General features: G+C 37.9%; 1 protein-coding gene across 2 annotated transcripts in view; it reads right to left on the reverse strand.

Annotated features, from left to right (window-relative positions):
* The window catches only part of rxrab (retinoid x receptor, alpha b), a 72,258-nt gene that overhangs the window by 36,656 nt on the left and 12,697 nt on the right, over window positions 1-22,905 (reverse strand). Inside the window, exon 2 of one of the 2 annotated variants that reach the window (XM_017691160.2) lies at window positions 10,585-10,698. The exons of the other annotated variant lie outside the window; for it this stretch is intronic. Within the exon in view, the coding sequence (XP_017546649.2) occupies window positions 10,585-10,698 (114 nt within the window). The remainder of the gene's footprint in view (window positions 1-10,584; window positions 10,699-22,905) is intronic. 2 annotated transcript variants of the gene reach the window in all.

The following is a 22,905-nucleotide window of genomic DNA, read 5'->3' on the forward strand; positions in this document are numbered from 1 at the left end:
AAGTTCTCATCCCAAAAGTCCAGAATTCAACATTACTGAATGTGTTTGGGATAATTTGGATTATTGTAAAAATTGTAAAAAGCAGAAAATACAACCAAACTAATAAGACTAAACTTAAGCGTGAACAATTTGCAAGACGCCTTTAAAAAACTGAAAGCAAGCCTCTCAAAAAGAACAGAAGCTGTAATAAAGGCAAAGAGTGGACACACTAATTACTGAAAACTGATATTATATTTAGCTGTTGAGGCTTCTGTTAACTATACAGCTTCTGTTTTCTTCCTGATTTTGAGAAATGAATTACATGTGAATATTGAATAAAATGAAAAATAAATGCCAGTTTCAGATGAATGTAATAAGTGAAAGGTGGTCTCTGACATTTGCACACTGTTGTACATACAAACCCCCAACACATTTACAACACACAGCTGAAACATTGCCCCCACACTGGCTTGGGATCCATCTTTCGTTATCAAGTCCTGGAGGCTATGCGACTGAGTAATGAGAAGGGACACCCGTTCAGCACTGCACATATTATGTACACACGCACACACATGCATACACACAGAACAGACAAAACACTGGAGTTTCTACCATCCCACCCACTGAGATCTAATTACGCCGCCAATTAGGTCACAAGACAGCTCTCTCACTCCCACTCTCCCCAAATGCTTACACACACACACATGCCTGCTAGCACTCAGACCTGACCACATTTAGAGAATTAGGCCAATTTAACTATTCAGACATAAGTATTCTGGCTATGCTGTATACAGACATGTTACAGTAGAAGTGTAACATACTAACCATAAACTAGGAGTGTTGTGCATATTATTATTCATTCTTCAACAGTAGTCTCAAACTTTCTTATCCCTTTTGATCCCTTGTGAGGCAGAGGTGTTGAAACAGTTCAAAATGCACATTCTCAGCAGCATCGCATATACAATTTGCACCAATTAGAATTACTTTCTACCACTTCTGGATACAATAATACGGCCAAGATGTGTCTTATTCTTGTGCACGATTGACAGTCACATTGTGCTGAATGGAATTCTATGCATTTTATACAGAGACAAAAAAATGAATGTTGTAGACAGAAACTTAAAGGGTCCATGGCCTTATTTTTATTTGAAAAGTACTCTGGGATGAAGCAAACGGACACAGCTAAAAGGCTGTAGGCTGAATAGGCAGTTATGAAAATAATTATTTTAAAATTACTAAGTTCTGCATATGGATTGATCTGGACTGGGCAGTGAATGACATGTTTTGAAACCAGCAATATTAACAAATTACACCAAATGCTATGTTGTCTGTATTGAAGATTGAAGCAATAGATTCATTTAACTTCAACAGTTTCAATGATTAAGCATTTCTTCCTTTGGATATGGGGCTTTTGTGGCAATAGGCCATGTAAATCAAATACAGTTTTATTTTTGTCCACCTCAGTGGAAATCTAGCCAATAATTTACTGCAGATTAACATGTTTTGGGTCATGGCGTCTGTAGACACAAAATCACTATCTTCCAATGACAGGGCAAAACCTTTGACAGTCACTGAACCAAGTATGAGAGACTCCTTATCTAAAAATATCACTGTAGTACAGGCTGAAATGGTAAATTTAAACGCAAGGTTCAATCATGATTAAAAGACATCTAAAATGTATCTTGCACAAAAACAAATCTGTTCTATCAAAGGAACTGATGAGAAATAAGAAAAATAAGACATAATTAACAGAAAGCAAAACTTGAATTTATAGGTAGTCCTGGCCCAGTACTACAATACTTACATCATTTTTGACTGTGAGTTTCTGTTGTTTATTTGAGATTAAGAAACAGGATCTTTGAGAACATTGTTATATTTCAGAATTTGCAATTAAGAACTGACAGGCATGTCAGTCTAAGCAATCATATTAGTGGTATCTAACTAAAACTATTCAAGCATTAAATTTAAATTTAAAGTATATATCTAAAGTTATATTGGCTCATACTGCTTATCAGAATATTCGATTTTATTAGACATTTTAGATATTAGATATTCGATATCAGAATGTTTAGCTCTCTAATATTGATATCGGCCATAAAATTTCCATACTGGTCGGTCCTTAATTTAAATGAATTTCTCTTAGAAGAAAATTAGTTTATGTTAATTATACATTCACCAGACACTGCAGACTTGTTTTGGCAACTGGACTTAAAATACAGCACTTTTTACTTATTCATGGAAAATGTATTGTATTACTGTGCAAAGCCACAACACATACAATACTGTCAAATTTAGCTTGTCAAATCGCCTTGATCTGGAAGGCCCAAAAACAAATCACACCTGCAAGACTGCATTTGTGCATTTGTGCAGTGTATGAGAGTTCACATTCATTCACACTGACTTCCAAAGTAAAAATATATATATATTTTTTTACAAACCACCTGAAACATACAAACCCCATTTCTAATCTTAACCCATTGGGTGAAAATCAGACTACACCAATTCTTGAGCAGCTGCACCAGGAGGTATTGGATCAGAATGTCCGGAAGTAGAGAGACACTAACCCGTTCAGGGTTAATCTCCATCCGAGCACACAATCCACTTAATCCATGGCGCGCTGCAATTATATCACTGCAGATTATCCTGATAAGATTACTTTGATATAAAGTCCAGATAAATTGGACAAACAATTTTGGGCATGGAAAAATGCTTTTTCCATCATGATGTGCTGAACACAACAGTGTTCTTATTTTTATCTTTGGCTTGCAACCACAGAAAGCCAGTGAAGATATGAAATATTAATGATTCTCAATTCCCTCATGGGTTTCCTTTGAAAACATACACCAGAATGCTTCAGTCTTTAACTTGGGGAGAATTATTTTCACATAAATGACATCTGGAGCTGAAAGACAGCTTATACTGTATTAGCATATGGCCAAATGGTCCTAAAAATATGCTAGACTAAGCCGTATTAGATACACTGCAGATTTTATCAGCGGTGACGATGCAAGACCATTTGAACAAGTGACTGAACTCTGCAGTTCATGTCGAGTCTAGACGGTCTAAGAGCAGCTAAACTGCATATCCTTACACGACCCACTTCAACCACCACAAGTCATAAACTATCATCGTGCACCTGTTATGCTGTGATGCCTATTTCTGTAGTCAGTAAGTCAAAGCATCTACAAGCCTCATATTGATGGGATGTCAGGAGACACAGTTATTTCTGCGGTAGGGAACATGCATTCCCTACATGTTATCATGTCGTAAAGGAGTCCAGGGGCAAGTGTCCAAAAGCAGTAAAATATACTGTAAGTAGTATCACTTACAGATAACAGAGGTATAAATCTCTAACCTCCTAACAGTTTAGTATGATGACTATTCTTTACTGAATGATTCAATACATTCTAATATCTCAAATTTCACCACAAATGTACTGCTTAATATTTATATATTAGGACAATATTGATATTAAAAATAATACACAAACTTTTACGTTCTCAACATTTAAAAAATAAAAGTGCAGTGAAAAAGGCTGCTCTGATCTTCAAATGAATCATTCAATGACTGAAATAAAATGAAACGATTCAAATGTGTCATTGGGTTGCACATGCATAAAATCAGGGATGCACCAATATGAGAACTGTAGACAAATACTGATATCCAATATTTTTTAAGTAAATATATGCTGGTGCTGATTAAAAAAAAATTAAAATGTGGACTACATCTACCTGGTTTAGAATCATAGAGAAATACAGCATTACATTTCATGAGATAGTATGTAATATTTCTGCAGGGTAATACAAATAAATTTTAAGTATTTCAGCAGAGCAGCCCAGCGTTTAATAAATGTTCTGTTCTTCTGGAATAAAATAAATACCTCATCAAATATCGGTTTAAAATATGGGCCAATCGATTTTAACATTCCAAACAATTAATAATGATTCAGTTTTACCCCCTTACTGATAACAGCTTTGCAATAATTTCATAATTTTGCTCTGTTTTCCCATATATTTAGTAAGTGATGCACAGTAGGATGCAGGCATATAATGGAGCATACAGGGGTACTGATGACTTGGATGCTTTTGGGCAAACTGGGTCCAGAGCAGTACTATAAATGTCTATAAAGTGATTGTGGGTATGACTGAAGCAACATCCACTCCCTCTGCTAGACCAGAGTAAAGAAGTCAATCAGATAAGTGGGTTTCTACAACAAAGAGACAGTGCCCTCACTACGTAAGACAGCTGTGTGCTGTGGCCTGTGCTATCTGACACCGTGTGTGCACAGATCTCACAGAGAGGTGGATAGATAGCGATAGACTCTGTAGATAAACAGAGAATTACACCTGCTAGACTGCTGGCAGGAGTGTATGCACTGCACATAGAGAGATATCTGTATGTATGGATTTGATCTTAAATTGACTGTACGCAAACACCAATGCTGAAGTAATGATCTATAAAATGAGGATTTGTCATATAAATGTACATAAAATGACACATAGTTCCAACCTAACAAACAACACGCATGCCTACAAGAATCAAATCAATTCTACAGATGACAGATGACTTCTCCATTTGCCATGGCATCAATTTATAAAGGTCATGCAAAATTGAAATAGTTCAAATTAAGTTTGATTGGAGCTGTTTTCTCTTTTTTCCTTTTAAAAACTGAACAAATACTGCAAGCGCTGCAAATATTACTGCACTAAGAACCTTTATTAGATCCTTTTTTATTTGCTTCTTAACAAAATAATAGCACATAGACTGCTATCATTTACTCAAACCCCTTTCAGTATATGTATACTTTGTGTGTTTGTATGCTTTATACTGTTATATGTTTTATACACACACACACACACATCCATCCATCCATTTTCTAAACCGCTTCTCCGTCAGGGTCGCGGGGGGATGCTGGAGCCTATCCCAGCAGTCTTAGGGCGAAAGGCAGGATACACCCTGGACAGGTCGCCAATCCATCGCAGGGCAGACAGACAGAGACCGTCACTCACACCAAGGGGCAATTTAGCATGTCTGACTGCATGTCTTTGGACTGTGGGAGGAAACCAGAGAACCCGGAGGAAACCCACACAGACACGGGGAGAACATGCAAACTCCACACAGAGAGGACCCCGGTCATTCGGCCGAGGAATCGAACCCAGGCCCTCCTTGCTGGCAACAGCGCTACCCACCACGCCACCGTGCTGCCCACACAAACATACACACACACACACACACACACACACACACACACACACACACACACACACACACACGCACACATGCACACATATACATACATTTGAGTGTTTCTTGCTAGAAACATTCATATGCAAATCAGTGAAATCAAGGCATTCCTTTACAGCTGTTTCATTCATGTGGAAATGCTGAGAACTATTCTTAAAAGCATATTCAGTGAAATTGAAATTCAAGTATGTCTTTTTCGTTTTATAAATAAAGCTCCATCTTGATAAAAACATGATGCTAAATGATGTCACAAAGATGCTAAATGTTTTCATTTCATGGACACATTCAATGCAAGCTCTCCACAGCTTCTAGGACCAACAAGTCTGAGAGAAATTAGCCAATGAGCTGAAAGAGACTTTCTGGAATGATGAGTCATCGAGGACTGAGCAAACACAGCCATGCATATGCATGGCTGGCCCTAGGAAAGGAGCAGAGGGAGCGCTAATGTGGCTGTTTTGGTCAATGCACTTATTCCTACAACATCATTTGAACAGAGAACAGAGACAAAAATACCAAAAAAAGACCAGAGCCTGAGCTTTGCTCAAGAGAATTAAAATAAAAGACAAAAACCTGTTATAATCAAGTCAGAAATATGATTTGACATCAGCTGGAGATTAAAAGCTAGGATTTGTCCTGTACAGTTTGACAGCGGCCATTCATCTGCAGACCCCTCTTTATCCTCTCAGTCTCCCTGCTTTATACAGAACAGTGGATATCCTGCCATGCTTACGCTGTGGATCCCTGTGGTGAGATTGCAGGCTGCCCCATTTTTAGAGCGCTAACACATACACACAAATTCAGAGAGAGAGAGAGAGAGAGAGAGAGAGAGAGAGAGAGAGAGAGAGAGAGAAATACATGCTTGCACCATTGGGTGGGCCAGAAGTCTCGTTTGATTGCTTCAGTAACACAAGTCTGAGCAGCAAACAGGCAACAGCTGTATTTTTAGGCGACTGAGGAGGGGTCACTTAATTTCAACTTAATGTCATCATCTTCCTCTGCAACAGCCAACAGCTGTTATCAGTAACTTTTATTGCTTTCACTATCAATTATGATGGACAACTGGATATTAATAACCAGGTAATGAACTCATAATGATTCATGTCAATTAATTGAGAACAATTTTAAAAAGCCTAAACAATAAATATGGACTTAACAATAAAGCATGAATAGCCTTTCAACAAGTACACATCTTCAACAGGGAACAAACTTCCATATGGCAAAAAAGTACAATATAAACATATGAATTCAAACAATGCTTTTAGATGGCATTATGAACAGAATGCAGCTCATATCCCTATGTCCACCATACACATAAAAATAATTATATAATATAAATAGCTTGTTTACACGCCATTGTAATGTCTCAAACAAGCTGGCGTTCTCAAGGAACACTGCTCCATCCCTCCACGCTCCATGTTAGCATCTAACAGTAATTTAAATGTTTATTTTAGACTATTTATTTAACATTTTAAAATGATAAAGGATGATTGTAGTTGTGAAGGACCTGTTTGAAATCAGGGTTGTCTGTGTGGTGTTTGTGGAGACTAACTGGTGAGATTCGTAGTTAAGAAACTGGATCTTTCTGTGACTCATGGGTGAACAATGTGTTCATCTAAATTCACCTAATCTACATTAGGGGTCCAATAAAAATTTTAGTGGGCGTAGTTGCTCCAGGTTCCACCTGTACCGTGTGACTGTTCTCCCTCCTCCTCAGCAGTCATGCCACTGTCGCACTGTCACATTTTTTGCCTTGCAATGCATGGTGTCACAACATATTGTTCCATCCCTACACATTTAATGAAACTTGCCAAACTCCCATTCGAGTCATATCTCAATTGTGGACCTAACCTTCAATATTTTGTTCTTGGTGAACATGGTTAAAAGAGCTTAAAATATAGTGGTCAAAGACTAATATAGGTAAATGTCAGATGCTAGCACAAACGGCACTGAATTTTCTACGCAAAGATGAAAGGAAATGCCAACAAATTATGCCGCAAAAGATGTGTTTTACCTCTAAGGCATCTGTCACTTGAATTCCACCAACACATACCATATGTGAGCTCCGCTGGGCCTTGCACAGCCCTTCAGACTGTTTTATAGAGACGGCGACTGCAATCATCAGGAAAAAATTAGCTCAACGCTAAGCAACACGATCCTATTGGTTGCCTGCGCTGTCTGCTCTATTTGAGGTCAGCCCAGACATTCCAGTGGATAATCTTTTCCATTCCACAACTCTTTCTCTCTCTCAAAGAAACTACAAGACTACAGCACAAATACTGCTTTGTACAGCCTCTTCGCTAGATTTTCTTTGCATTCATGCTACACATTTCAAGCTAACTGCTTAAACATGACAGGATGCATGAATACACAAACAAAGCATAAGAGCTTTGCACACATAGCTGGCCTTAATCTGCTGCAAACTGAACGCTGGACTTTTCTCAGTGCTTTCCAGCAAATCTATTTTCTATATCAAGCTAGTAATATAACACGGCTGAATTAGGGCCCTGGCCACATCAGAGAAGGAACAGGAGTTCAGACAAGTTGAGCTATGTTTGCCCTCTGGAGGTTCGCCCACTTTTCCCAGCATCCTCTGCTTTGTTCTGCTTCTCCGTCTCTCTGAACTCACAACAAAAGGCTGTAATTGTGGTGGGTGCTAACCAGAGAGAAACGGAGATAATATGGCATTCTCTCACACTTCAAATGCGGTCACTTGGATTTATGGGAACATATTGGGAATTAGAGTCCAGAAATGACAGACACTGCAAAGAGAGGGACAATGGTCATTTCGTTGTAAACCATACCACTCCTCATTTGCGAACCACATGATTTATATAACTCACAAATACAACTGTTAAATTATTATGATGTGCGAAAAGCAGCAAATCACCAAAGCATTACAGGCTAAACCAATTAAGAAAATGACAACAAAAGCACTTCAAATATAAATAATTACTAATTACTTTGCAAAAGCAGAGCATAAAATACCAAGGTTTAATGTGCCCATATCACAGAAAAACATATTTATCGATTTTTCCAAAAAAAAAAAGCTTGTATACAATGTATAATGTTCCACATATGGAAACTAGGCTAAAGTTTCCTAAAGCTAAAAACTAGGCTACTAGCCCCACCCATTTATGTTATACAGAGTGTTCCAGCCATGACTGCTAGGAAACTCTGCAGAGTACAGGGCAGCCTATCAGAACAGAGGTCATTTATATATGTCATCCTTAAAGGCAAAGTACCAAAAACTTCAAAAAATTTTGAAATATAAATGTTAACTGTTTTTATTATGTAACACCAAATGTCATAGTAACCAGTCGTACGCAAAAGTTTGGGCGCCACAAATTACATGTTGTGTTGATTTTATTGCACAATTATTGTTCATTTGATGAACTTAACATCCATCCATCCATTTTCCAAGCTGCTTCTCCGTCAGGGTCGCAGGGTGAACTTAACATATGGAAAATAAAACATAAAATGTGCCTTGTGCAAAAGTTGGCATATTTCATATTTTTTTCAATATGTTAAACTAAGTAAACAAATAGTTTTTGTTAAAACTGTGTCATTTTCACTAAGAAATTTACAAAATGGAATATGCCTAGGACAGTATAAACTTTTCATACCACCTGCAGAATGTTGGCTCTAAGATAAAAGTTTATCTGTTCTCACAATAACTACATCTATGGAGGACAGTGTTACAGCAAACTCTCTTCCCCACTTGAGCTACCAGAAATAACATCAATAGAAGAGTTCAATTTAAGAAGAGGCAGTGAGATCCTGGGCTTTGTTGCAACATGTTTGTAATGGAAAGTATTCAACATAGTGAAACTGTTCTTTGTGTTCCCATACCTACAAAGATCTAACATGACACGCTATCTTATACTGCGAACGCACACTTCCCCTGCGCTGCCCTGCAACGGGGGGTCGTCTCTGTCAGTGATTTATGAGGACAGGCACGGTAATTGTTATAACATGCAAGGAGTCGTTTTGAGGAAAGAAGGAGGTATAAATCATAACTGTTTTTGACATGCCTAATTACCGGTGAAGTGTTCTTTAAAAGAAGTTTAGGTGGGTACTAAAAAAAACGAAAAAAGCAGCCAGTACAATAGGCTTTATACTTTATGGCAGATGTATGAGGTATAGTCCTAAAAGAGCTAGTCTACTTACTGTGCATGCATTTACACCAAACTCTTTGAAGTGTAAATCTCACTTCACAATTATTTGATTTATTTAAGAAATGATTCAACACATAAGGGAATCTCATGATTTAAAATGTGTTTTCTGTGATTCAATTCAATCATTTTAGTAAGATACAGACTTATTAAAAAAAAAACTGAATATACACATGTGAGGAACTATTTAAACAGTGCTGGAATATCAACAATGAACATAAATAAAAAAATACTAGTCGAAACCAAAATTCAAAAAACAATTCAACCATTCAAGGCTGAAGAAACTGACAATACATAAACTGTTTAACGTACTAAAGTTTTTACAGTACGTGTTATGCCCTCAACAGCAAAGAATGGCCATTCAAGGCAATAAATGCCATTGTTTTTTAGGTTATAATTTCCACTTTCATCAATTAAAAACTATGGCAACAGTCACATACCTTATGCTCAGGCACTCTCTGTTTCAGAGTGGCACAGAGTAAAATCCATACTGGCTCACAAATACAAGTGCAATCGTAACAGTTAACAGCCCTCTTAGAACAGAAAAGCAGCATTTCATTGAATTGCTAGCCTCTCTGTTTTCTCCATCTTTCTGTGATGAAACAGAAAGAGCACCAGAACAGTGATCTCAGTATTCGAACACTGGCCTCTCAAACAGTTAACTGAGCATGCGAACACTTGCACATATCCCTAATCAATACATCACATAATACTGACTATAACTAAATATTATATTATACTTAGACAGACTTTATTGTCATTCAAATGAACACCGTACAGTGTGCATTAGAACAAAATTTCGTTGCCTTGGCTCAGAGTAGATTGATAATACAAGTAATACAATGTGGAGCAAAGTACAATGTAGTGCAAAGTGTAGTGCATATGTAAACATATGTATGTCGGCAGATAAATAATTTTTAAATAAATATATGTACATGAGTATACTGCACTGGTGGTCCTGACTGCATGTAAAACTAAATAACATTGAATATTACTGCTGAAGTCATAATCACATACTCATTATCATTTGACAATCCAAAATCCATGTAGTTGATGCAGCTGTCTATTGTATCAAACTCCTCTATGTGTACCCTGCAGATGTTCAGCCGTCTATCAGTTCTCACTTAAGTCTGCTGGTGCACACAGATGTGTGTGTGTGTGTTTTAGAGTGTGTGTCTGTGTGTTGTACCTGTGGATATCCTGCGCTGGTGCAGCGGGCACACGCCCGTGAAGCAGGAGCAGCCAGTGGGGGAGCTGCCCCGCAGACAGGGTGGCGCTGCAGAGCACGGGGTTTTCAGGAGCCCTGGGTGTGTGACACAAGAGGAAGTGGGTGAGAGTCACACACTTCCATACAACGTCAATCATGAACATTTGGAACGCGCAGCATTGGGGTGCCATAATATTATAGTCTCAGCCTCAGGTGCTCTGCACACAGAGGTACACGGTTAACATTCACTGTCCCTTTTTCCCCTCAAATAATGGTACCAAAAAAAGTTCTTTGGAATGATTAAACAAAAAAGGCTTTTGTTTCCCTAAAGAGCATTTCAGTGGATGGTTTTTAAAAGAGACATATTTGTAAAGGAGTTATGCCAGTGTGAAGGACCTTTTTAAAGGGCCCATAACATGGAAGAAAACTAAGAAGCAATAGGTAAACATTATTAGTTTCAAAAAGCACCATTCACCACCCAGTCTATAAAGTACGGTTTCTATATGGAATCTAAAGTCATGGATACACTACAAAACTTTCCTAACAAGTCTAAACACATAATAAAAAGATTTTAAGGCAACTAAAATATTGGGGATCACACACTACACAACTTTTAATTTGTTGCTGAACTGAACCGAGCCCACCAAACTTGCACAAACACCACTCCGGCTCTGCTACTAGAAGCAAATAAAGAAATGTGGAGCAGCAATTTTCTGGTGCTGTTTTTGCTGCTGTTTCGGTGAAAGTCATGGATGTAAAGATGTTTTCAGTGTCGTGGTTTTTAGAGTTTTTAATGTACACACACTCATTTGTGCTCATGCCTTAAACACCATACATTACAAAATTTTGCTATACACGTTTATGTCTATTCGCTCTATTTTCCTTTATTTTTATTTGCTGTATTTGTATTTGCTGTATTTCATTATATTTCAGCTGGTCAGAAACACGATCAGGCGGCAAAACATTGTGCCAAAAATTGGCAGACTTTGCCAGACTGACACTAAAGTAAGGGTAAAAGCCGGATAGCTCAACCCCACTGGTTGTTTCTGTGATGTTATGAGAGCCAACACGTACATAATCAACCTATTTGCTTTTTGAATAAAGCACAATATAGGGCAGCCAATCAGAACAAAGCTTATTTATCTTATCAGTTTTAAAAGCACTGTAGCAAAAGTAGCTGTTTAATTCTAAGGGATAAAGAGAGGTGGGGAAATGGTAAAAGTGAATAAAAAAAAAAGTATTTTTTTGGTACACAATGTAAAGGCTTTACATCAAATAAATGCTTTTGCTAAAACTGTACATCCAAGCCAGAAACCATTTAGCAACCTTTATTTTCAATAGTGATCATCATAGCAAACTAAGTAAATCAAATCATCATGACATTAAAGATTTCTGAGATGTGTAAGTGTGAAGAACATTTTTAAAGTATAAAGAACCTCCGCATAACGAATTAAAGTTTGAAGTTTTCCTAGAACCATATTTCCAAGCCATGAAACCCAAAGGAATGTCTTTACTTAAGGGCGCACATGGCATTTACAAACAGCAGTCTGTGACTGGTCACTTTGTATGTGAGTTAAACTGCCCCTTACTTTCAAAGTCAGTGGATGGCCATGCTGAGTGACAAAACCCCTCACACACAGCTGGAACCGAGAGCAGAAGTGAACTCACACTGATAGAGAAAGAATCTGAAAAAAGGCTCTCCATTTCTATGTGTGTGGCCATCCAGAGGTTAAACATCTCTGATTTACATGGAAAGCACAACCGTGCAATGCATTATTCGTAAGCTAATAAAATAACAAGCATCCCTGCTTTATCTTCTCCTTAAATATGAACACTCAATCACCTCATGATGTCTCTAACTGCAGAGCCTGTTCTACAACCAGAGATCCAACCCACCTCCAACACTCATATACACACACAATGAAAAAGATCTGGAGGCTCCCTTTATGAGACTTTAGGATGCTTGGCCCCCTTTAAAGCCCTCATTTACAAGACTTTCACTAGAAGCCACACTAAAGACAGAACCCTTCTTTTCCAGCTTCCCCATCTCGTTTCCAAGGCAATCAAACTCAAGGTCAAAGATCAAGACTGCAATTCAATACATCAGGAATGTCATAAAAATCTGTTCTTCAAGAGCTCTTGATTAGGGCCTTTAGAGTCCAGCTTGGGACAGACCTACAGCGACGGCAGCCATTGTTGCCTGGGCCATGTGACTACACAGTAACGCCTAATGTGGCCTTCGAGGGTTTATAAGCAATGAGGAAAGGGACAGCTCAATGGCACTTCACTTTGACAAGACACTTGCCTCCTGCTGATTAATTAGATTAACATGAGGAGCATTTCTGATGACTTCTGGCTGCTGTGGTGATGCTATTGCAGTTTGGATGGAGATACTGACAGTAGGCAAAAGGTGAAATTTTCTGCAACCAATTAGTAGTAAAGATGCAAATCCCTAACATCATCATGGCTTAATTCGTCCAAATAATTTTGCTTAAAGATAAAGGTCCTAAACGGTTCTTGGTTTGGAAGTATGGTTCTAGGAAAAATCTTTAAATGGTATAAAATAAGTATAAACGTTTTTCCACACACATACATCTTATTAACAAATAGTTCTTTAACAAACAACTGAAAGATTCTTTAAAGGGGCACTAAATGGTTACAATGAAAAATGTGGCTGGAACTGGTGTAAACATGCCTTCTTGTCTTTTACAGTGATGCCAAAAGTAGGAATAACCAGTTTAAAAATTAGGACAAGCCCCTTCTGGTGATGTATCATGAAGAAAGGAGGAATTTCGGAACTTTGAAAAACTGTTTTCCCCCCTACTAGCTGGCTAATGCATAAGGAAACTAGAAAACTAATGATACTGCAAACTGAATAGCACATTTGTATTATTAGCCCCTCTGTATCAGTATATTTCTTTTCCGCTGTGGGGGGGATTCCCAAGGGATGTACATCATATTTATGCAATGCATGTTGGGCACTATAATGAGAGAACACTAATGGAGGAAAGCAAAGAAAGCATATAAAATTGTGAATTCTGTCCAACAGATCAGGCTGAGAAATGCAATGCTATGTTAAGGAACACTGCATAATGTGAAAAAAAAACATTTTAAATGCTAATCTTAGGCCAAAATTATTCAAAGTGGTTCTTTAACGGTATCCCTCCACAGAGCCCAAGGAATCTTTATTTTTAAGTTTTTTTTGTTTTTTATTTCTTCTTATTTTTTTTTAAATATGCTAGACACACAAATGCATGCAAATTATAATATCCTAATACTTTTATTTTGGCCAAAAAGATGCCACCTCCATGCATTTTACAACTCTACTCTGATGCCATATGGACAAATAGGCAAATAGGTAAATTTCATTCTTTTATGCCAGAAAAAGACGTTTGCATCTATATTGAAACTTCTACCAGACAACTGATGATCTTAAATGGATATGTGGTAAGTGGCCAGCGAATGTTTCGCATGGCTTGGCTTTCCCACATGAACGGACTGTGTTCTGCCCAGTGGATAAAAACAGAGCGGCTCCCCTGGCACAGTAATTGAAATAGTTTGGAGCGCTAGCTAGAACACAAAGCCCCAATCCATAACCTCAAATCATTTGATGCCAATGCAGTCCTGGAGCACAACACCATTTATCAGAGGAGAAATCTGATCCTTTACTCAGCTGACAGCAAACATACAGAGAGAGATAGAGAGAGAGAGAGAGAGAGAGAGAGAGAGAGAGAGAGAGAGAGAGAGAGAGAGAGAGAGACGGGCTAAACAGGCTAAACTCCAACAGCTTTCACAGATTCTTAAAATAGTTGCGGAATTCCAACTCAGCCCCCCAACTGTACCTCCGCACACTAAATAGTTGGAAAAGCTGTAGGGGAGAGGTCCACAGTGCTAAAGAGAGAGAGCGAGAGTGAGACAAAGAAGCTAAGAAAGCGAGAGAGCGAGACAGAAGAGGTAGAATGTACACTCTGCAAATTAGAGGTTCCTAAATGGTTCTTGGCTTAGCTGAACATAAATAAACTGCCATATAACATTAACGTGATATGAAGTTTGTTTAAACTTTTAAAATGTTCTCCTCACTTGAACATCTCATTACCAAAATCCCTAAAGAACCATGCATTGGCAGGTTCTTTAAAGCCAGAGCACACTTACCCAACAAAACCAAATGCCATGACATGTGGGGGTTGTCAGGAGACTCTAGCATGTTTTCCACATTCATACTGTTCTAGATAGTTCTGCTTATTCACACTGTCCTAGAATATTCTCTTTAATCACACTGTTCTAGATTATTCTCTCTTTATTTACATTGGTCAAGAATGTTTCCAAATCACACTGTTCTAGAACGTTCTCTCCCGTTCACACTGTTCTAGATTGCTTGTGCACATCCACACCATCCTAGAATGTTCTCATCACTCACATTGTACAGGCATTTCCTCCCCTTTCAGATTGTTCATGAATGTTCTCTGTTCACAGTTTAGAATGTTTTCCATTTTCCTCTCACACTATTTTGAAGCATTCGCCCAAGTCAGTTGATCTGAAATGTTCTCCTCCTTTCACTATTTTTGAATGTTCTCTCTTGTTCTCATTCACTTTTATTGGATTGAATTCTCCTCCATTCTATTTGGAAATGTTCTCCCCATTAAAAGTGCTCTGAAGTATGAAGAAGGAGAAGATTTCAGTTACGTTTTCAAAAAATCCAAAACACCTGACAGTGTGAGAATGTTGCTGTTTGCTGGGTTGGTGTGCTCTGGCCTTTAGGGAACCAAAAGAGGTTCTCATATTGCATTCCTCCAAAGAACCCTATTTACTGCCTGAAGGGTGTAGTAGCGCAGCAGCGGATAAGAGGTTATCCAGGGCTGAGAGGAACTCCTGACCCTGAGTTCAACTTCACGGCCACAGTTCATTCCTTTCACTTTCCCAATCAGCGTCACTCCATCCAGCCCTTCTCCCTCTCCCTCCTTCTCTCCCGCCCTCCCTTTGCTGGAGTCTCCACGCTCCACTTTGTACACCCCACCCCCTTCTCTCTCGCTTTTATAATGACTCAATAACTCTCCAACTAACCAATTAATCGGAATACTTCCAAGCCATATATCATAACCATAATGTTACTTTCCTTCACCCCGCTTCATAATTCATCACCAAAAACAAGTAAAAGTATTCCAAATTAACCAAAATAATTCTTCCCCTTCTCATAATTAATATCCACTATTGTGGATGAGCCAAATAGTTTCTAAAATTTATTCCCAATGAAGTTCACATAGTTTCCGAATGAAGTCAGCTTATGGTCTCTTTCTGTTAGATGCCTGAGGAATATGGAGTGCACATTTTTCATATCAATGCCAGCCCAGATATACAACCCCAATTCCAATGAAGTTAGGACGCTGTGTAAAACATAAATATAAACAGAATACGATGATTTGCAAATCCTTTTCAACCTCTATTCAATTGAATACACTACAAAGACAAGATATTTAATGTTCAAACGGATAAACTTTATAGTTTTTTGCAAAAATTCACTCATTTTGAATTTGATGCCTGCAACACGTTCCAAAGAAGGTGGGACAGGGGCAACAAAAGACTGGGAAAGTTGAGGAATGCAAACGTTTGGAACATTCCACAGGTGAACAGGTTAATTGGAAACAGGTGAGTGTCATGATTGGGTATTAAGTGAGCATCCCTGAAAGGCTCAGTCATTCACAAGCAAGGATGGGGCGAGGTTCTCCACTTTGTGAACAACTGTGTGAGCAAATAGTCCAACAGTTTAAGAACAACATTTCTCAACGTGCAATTGCAAGGAATTTAGGGATTTCATCATCTACGCTCCATAATATCATCAAAAGATTCAGAGAATCTGGAGAAATCTCTGCAAGTAAGCGGCAAGGCATAAAACCAACATTGAATGCCCGTGTCCTTCGATCCCTCAGGCAGCACTGCATTAAAAACCCACATCATTCTGTAATGGATATTACCACATGGACTCAGGAACACTTCAGAAAACCACTGTCAGTGAACACAGTTTGTCACTCCATCTACAAGTGCAAGTTAAAACTCTGCCATGCAAAGTGAAAGCCATGTATCAACAACACCCAGAAATGCAGCCGGCTTCTCTGGGCCTGAGCTCATCTGAGATGGACTGACTCAAAGTGGAAAAGTGTCCTGTGGTCTGACGAGTCCAAATTTCAAATTGTTTTTGGAAATTATGGACCTGTGTAACACAGTGGTAAACATGCCCCTGTCCCAACTTTGGAACGTGTTGCAGGCATCAAATTCAAAATGAGTGAATTTTTGCAAAAAACAATAAAGTTTATCTATTTGAACATTAAATATCTTGTCTTTGTAATGTATTCAATTGAATATAGGTTGAAAAGGATTTGCAAATCATCATAATCTGTTTTTATTTATGTTTTACACAATGTCCCAACTTCATTGGAATTGGGGTTGCACAATCTGAATAAAGTTACAGCATGCAAATGGTATAGACTGTGGCAAGCATTAACACTCAGAGAGAAAGAAAAAGGAAATTACAGACTGAATCTTGGGCTTGGTGAAAGCAAAGATCCCCACATACAGCAAAGAAGAAAAATGACATGATTAACACTCCTGATGTGTATGGATGGCACTCCCCCCCTCAGAGATGGATATATGGAGAGATTAATGGAGGGGACATGGAAGATGAAGTCTGGTGGCAATAAACATTCAGTACTGTTCCTTCCTTGGGAGAAAAAAAAAGATATTTCAGAGATTTCCTTTTAGATTTGAGGGAGTTTCTGCCATCAATGTAGAAAGAAAAAAAAAAACTTTGTACCACCCGTCTTCCCTGCCTTGCCTTGTAATTGGATTTGTGTGATCATTTTAACAGAAATGTAGCAGAGAATGAGCTCCTTCTGACAAATAATGCTGTAAGGCCACGTTTAAAGTACAGTGTCGGTTTGTCCATGCGTCCTTCACTGTCCTCATCTATGTGAGGCAAATCCAGCCAAAAAAGAAATTAAAATTAAAACAATAAAATGTAAATGCAAACCTCTTTTTGCCATTTCTTTGTCCAAACATCTGAGCAAATATCCTGCCACTATTTAAAATGAAATTAAATACCTACATTTGCAATTTGGGGCAGTCGTGGGCTGGAGGTTAGGGATCTGGCCCTGTGACCAGAAGGTTGCCGGTTTGATCCCCAGGGCCGACAGTCCATGACTGAGGTGTCCTTGAGCAAGACACCTAACCCCCAACTGCTCCCCGGGCGCCGTGGATAGGGCTGCACACCGCCAAGTGTGCTCACTGCCCCCTAGTGTGTGTGTTCACTAGTGTGTATGTGGTGTTTCACTTCACGGATGGGTTAAATGCAAAGGTGGAATTTCTCCGGTTGTGGGATCAAAAAAGTATCACTTAACTTAATTTCATTTTTCACATGAGCATGATTCATTTGTGACAAAAATAAAAATAAATTTAAAACAGATATTTGTCATTTTATTTTAGTCCTTATTCTGGTACTTCATGGCCAAATCTAAAATGAAAAAGCTAACAGAGGAAATAAAATTCAAACTTCACTTTAGCTTTGGCTGTTCTTCATGAAATGCAGAATACGTGCCAAAACTAAAATCAAAATGCAATGTTTATGTTCTTATTTCTTTTTCATAGCGATAGGCTGCATATCTGACAAAATGGAAAGGAAAAATGATCATCGGCGCCACCAGCTGGGGATTTACTTTTCATTTGCCGCTTTGCGTTTTCGTTTTCAAACTGACCAACATGCAAATATATATTAATTAGCACTAGGCGGGGCTACGGGGTACATCCTCAGCCGACCGCATCAGAATCGGCATCATTCCTAAAGCTAAATGACTTCCGAGTCTCGAGAAAAAACACAGTCATTACTCAGATCTGGTGACCAAATGCTTCAGAAAAAAACTGAAAATGTTATACTGGCATTTATATCGAGATACACATTAGTTTTCTAAGTTATATGTACCAGTATATGCTCGACTAGGCTTGGGTTTCATCTTCATTTTCTTTTAGGCCGTTTGGTCTGACGGCATTTGGTCTGATGTTCAGTTTCACTAGATCTGAGTCATGACGGTGTTTTTTTTCTTAATATCTTATAATATTCTTAATAATAATCAAGGAACAAATAAAAATTCCTTTTCACTAATTACAATTTACAGGTCACCAGGGCCGTATCCTAGGTTTTTAGTTTCAATAATGTTTTCTAGTAAAATAATAATTGTTGGAGATTTTAATATCCACTTTGACAATCCTCAAGATGCACTAAGTAAGGCATTTATATCTATCATAGACTCTGTAGTTTTCACCCAAATTATAAAGTGGCCCACACACTACCACAACCACACTCTAGACTTAATTCTGACCTTTGGTGTAGACATAGATAACTTAGCCATTCTCCCCAAGAGCACAGCAGTCTCATATCATCACTTAATCTCATACCAAATTCATTTTAGTGTTAATGTGTGTTCATCACCACGTTATCAAGTTAAGTGGACTATAACCTCCTCCACAGCTGGCAGCTTTATCAGAAACCTTCCTCAATTATCAGCTTCTGTCAGCTGTCCATCTAATCCTACCTAGTTAGATATTATGACCAAGTTCTAGAGTATACTTTTCTATCTACTCTAGTGATAAAATTGAAAAAAATTAGGCAGAAAATTCAAATTACACGTTTAAACTCTATAAATCTGCTGCCTTATAATACCAGTCTAAATATTGAGAATATCATTATCGCTGCAAGGAGAAAGAAAATGAACTACTTAAAATTGTTTCTTCCACAAAATCTTCTACTTGCATGTTAGATCCGATTCCTACAGGTTTACTCAAGGAAATTTTGCCAGAAATAACCAAGCCTATTCTGTCAATAATAAACTCCTCTTTTAACCTTGGATACATCCCAAAAACCCTCAAACTAGCAGTAATTCGACCATGATTTAGAAAGCTAACCTCGATCCCTATAAACTATTAAATTATAGACCTTTCTCAAATTTCCCCTTTATATCTGAGATCTTGGAAAAAGTAGTAGCAAACAATTAAAGTTCTATTTGTATAGGAATCATATACATGAGAAATTTCAGTTTGGTTTTAGGCCGCATCATAGTACAGAGACAGCAAAGAAAATGTGTCTGCTAGTCCTCCTCGATCTTAGTGCAGCATTTGACACAATACACCACACTATATTACTAGATAGACTAGAAAACCTTGCAGGGGTAACAGGAACAGCTCTTTCCTGGTTCAGGTCCTACCTCACTGATCGCTATCAGTTTGTTAATGTAAACGGTGAATCATCTGCCCTTGTAAAAGTAAAATATGGTGTTCCACAAGGCTCTGTTTTAGGACCTATATTATTCACAGTACACACACACACACACACACACACACACGCATATATATATATATAAAAAAAAAAATATATATATATATATATATATATATTTTTTTTTTTTTTTTTTTTTTTTTTTTTTTTTACGCCTGATGAGCACTGGGACAAGTTTACTAAGCCTTAACAAGCTTCAGCTAGTCCAGAACGCTGAGTTCTCACAACCAGAAAGTTTGACCATATCAGCCCAGTTTTATCAACCCTACACTGGTTACCAGTTAAATTTCGCATGGATAATAAAATTCTATTACTGGCATATAACGCTCTAAACAGACTCGCCCCTCAGTACCTGAGTGAACTTCTCTCCTACTATGAACCATCACGCCTTAGATCACAAGGTGCTGGCTTACTACTGGTACCTAGAATTAATAAAGCTACATCAGGGGGGAGAGCCTTCTCATACAAAGCCCCCCAGCTTTGGACTAATCTTCCTGTTAATGTTCAGGACTCAGACACAGCCTCAGTCTTTAAGTCTAGGCTAAAATCTTACTTGTATAGTCAAGTCTTTGGTAATTAGTTTTCCCTGTCAGATCTAGACCTGCCGGAGTCTCTGCCACTCTGTTAATACAGTAATCTGTGATCAGTCACTCATTACAGAACAAACCCTGTAACTCTTTTTCCTTTCTTTGCCAAGTTGAACTGCTGCCCATTCTGTGCGTTTGATGCTGTTGCCTCTTCTGCCTTGATTGGGTGCCACTGCTTGACCACCACTGAGCTTCCTGCTGTACAACGCTGTGCAGTCTTCACTCTCAGATGCTGCGGCTGCTGCATAATCATAAACTAATCAAATTAATCACTGTCCATCTTTTTTTCCCTCTTTGTACTATAATACTGTAATACTTTATACTAACAATGTTTGCTATCCAGTGTTGACCAGAGGAGGATGAGTCTTGGTTCCTCTCAAAGTTTCTTCCTCTTGCCCTTAGGGAGTTTTTCTTGCCACTGTCACCAGTGGCTTGCTCATGCGGGCTTGGACCCGGATTTTCTTCCTGTAATACTGATTGTTCACTAAAGCTGCTTTATGACAACACCTGTTGTAAAAAGCGCTATATAAATAAATTTTGCTTGCTTGCTTGCTGTTGCAAGGATGGACAGGCTTTACACAACACTGGCAAAAATCCCATTTTACCTTTCATTTTAAAAGCTCAATTTTGTGAAAAATACCAAAAAAATGACAGTGGACTAGTCATCAGAAACAGTATTTAATTTGTAGACATTGTCAGAACAGATCTAGACTGCTGTTGCACAAGTCTGTACATAAGTTTGAGCACAAAGTCTTTATTAAGTCCTGAGTTAGTTAGTTTCATACTATCCTTTTACTAAAATTGGTGGCACCACAAATCTGTAAGTCATGTCCTAACAAGTAACTAATAACTAATGTTTACGTCACTTTAACTTGATGTCAATGTTTGAATTGATCTATTAAGTCACTGTCATAGAAAGGCGATGGCAGCTTACTCTGACTTTTTCAATGAAAAAATATTCAGCCAAGAAGAGAATGACGTGTACATGTTAAATTGAATAATTATCTATCGCCATTGTCTGTTCATTCTTCAATGCTTCCTTGAGACAACCATATTTTTTTAAACAATGGTTTCTGGTTAACCAACATAACAACAGCCTCAGTATTGACATCTGGGCAGCTGCTGAGTCTCACTGAGGTGGAGCTATGGGTGAGAGTTTACTTGGAGTTAAAACCAGGGCGATGATTAAAATCACAGGATACAGCATACGTACATTTAGAATTTTTATCTTAGTTAAGCAGAAATGTCATGTTTCTGCATCCTTTTTGTGCTTTCTGATGGTTTCCCCAAAACTTACACTTGCTGAGGGGGAGGTGTAAATATTTAGTAACTACTAAGCTCAATGTTAAAACTAGTTTGTGTGGTGCAACCTGTGTTAAGTAATGCAGTAATTTGAATTTAGCAAACATGTATGTTACATCTAGCCTATGTTTGAACGTATGCACAGCTGGTAATAAAAAATCCATGTAAAAAAGCTAACATTAGCATAGTAGCAATGTATAGTCATTTCCAACCTGCCTAATTTCAATTAGTATCAAGTATCAAATTAGTAACAATCCAGCTCTGTAAAGCAGCATTTTAAAGCGGAAACTGATCATTATGCAGATAATCTAAAAGACATGCGAAATTCATTAAGTATAATGGGAATTTTGCCAGTGTTCTGTGAAGCCTGTCCAATCTCACAAAAATTGCTACAAAAAACATAAATGTGAGTGCAGCATTATTGTTAATGTAGTCTTTAAAACAGATAATCTATGTTTATGAACAACTGTTCAGCAGACCAATAATTTATCATGATAAATATGTAATAATACCTTTTTGAATCAAACTTTGATGTATATTATCATATTATCATATTCCATTTTGACATTATTTTACAAATATACATTGCTTCTGCCTAACAATCATCCCCATCATGCCTAATACATCCCTTAACTATGGAAAATTCAGTGTAACATACACCTCGAGTGCCTTATTGCTTTACAAGCCTCTTAGATTGATAATGAGCCATTCTGGAACACAGCCTGCATCCTTTATATGTTCTGATTTCCACAATCTCACTTTGCAGGCTTCTTAACTGAGTTTGAGAGACATGCATCACTGAGATTACATCAGCACTGACCTTCTCTTGAACAAAACAAATATTATTTTGCTTTATGCTGCTTTTCTTTTGTATTATAAACATCCTTCACATTACATAGGTTATTGCCATAAAAAAACATTCCAAAAAGGGTTACAAAATGATGATAAATTTACTGAGAATCTGTGCAATTTTTCTGTGTACATTTTTCTCAAAACAGTCATCAAGTGTAGCTCCATTCTCATTAGGTGGTCTGTCTAATCACAAACTAGAACTACAGATATAATGCTGGGTTTAACAGGTTAATTAGATAAAAAGCA

The sequence above is a fragment of the Pygocentrus nattereri genome, chromosome 20 (genome assembly GCF_015220715.1).
Source record: "Pygocentrus nattereri isolate fPygNat1 chromosome 20, fPygNat1.pri, whole genome shotgun sequence".
Classification (NCBI taxonomy): Eukaryota; Metazoa; Chordata; class Actinopteri; order Characiformes; family Serrasalmidae; genus Pygocentrus; species Pygocentrus nattereri.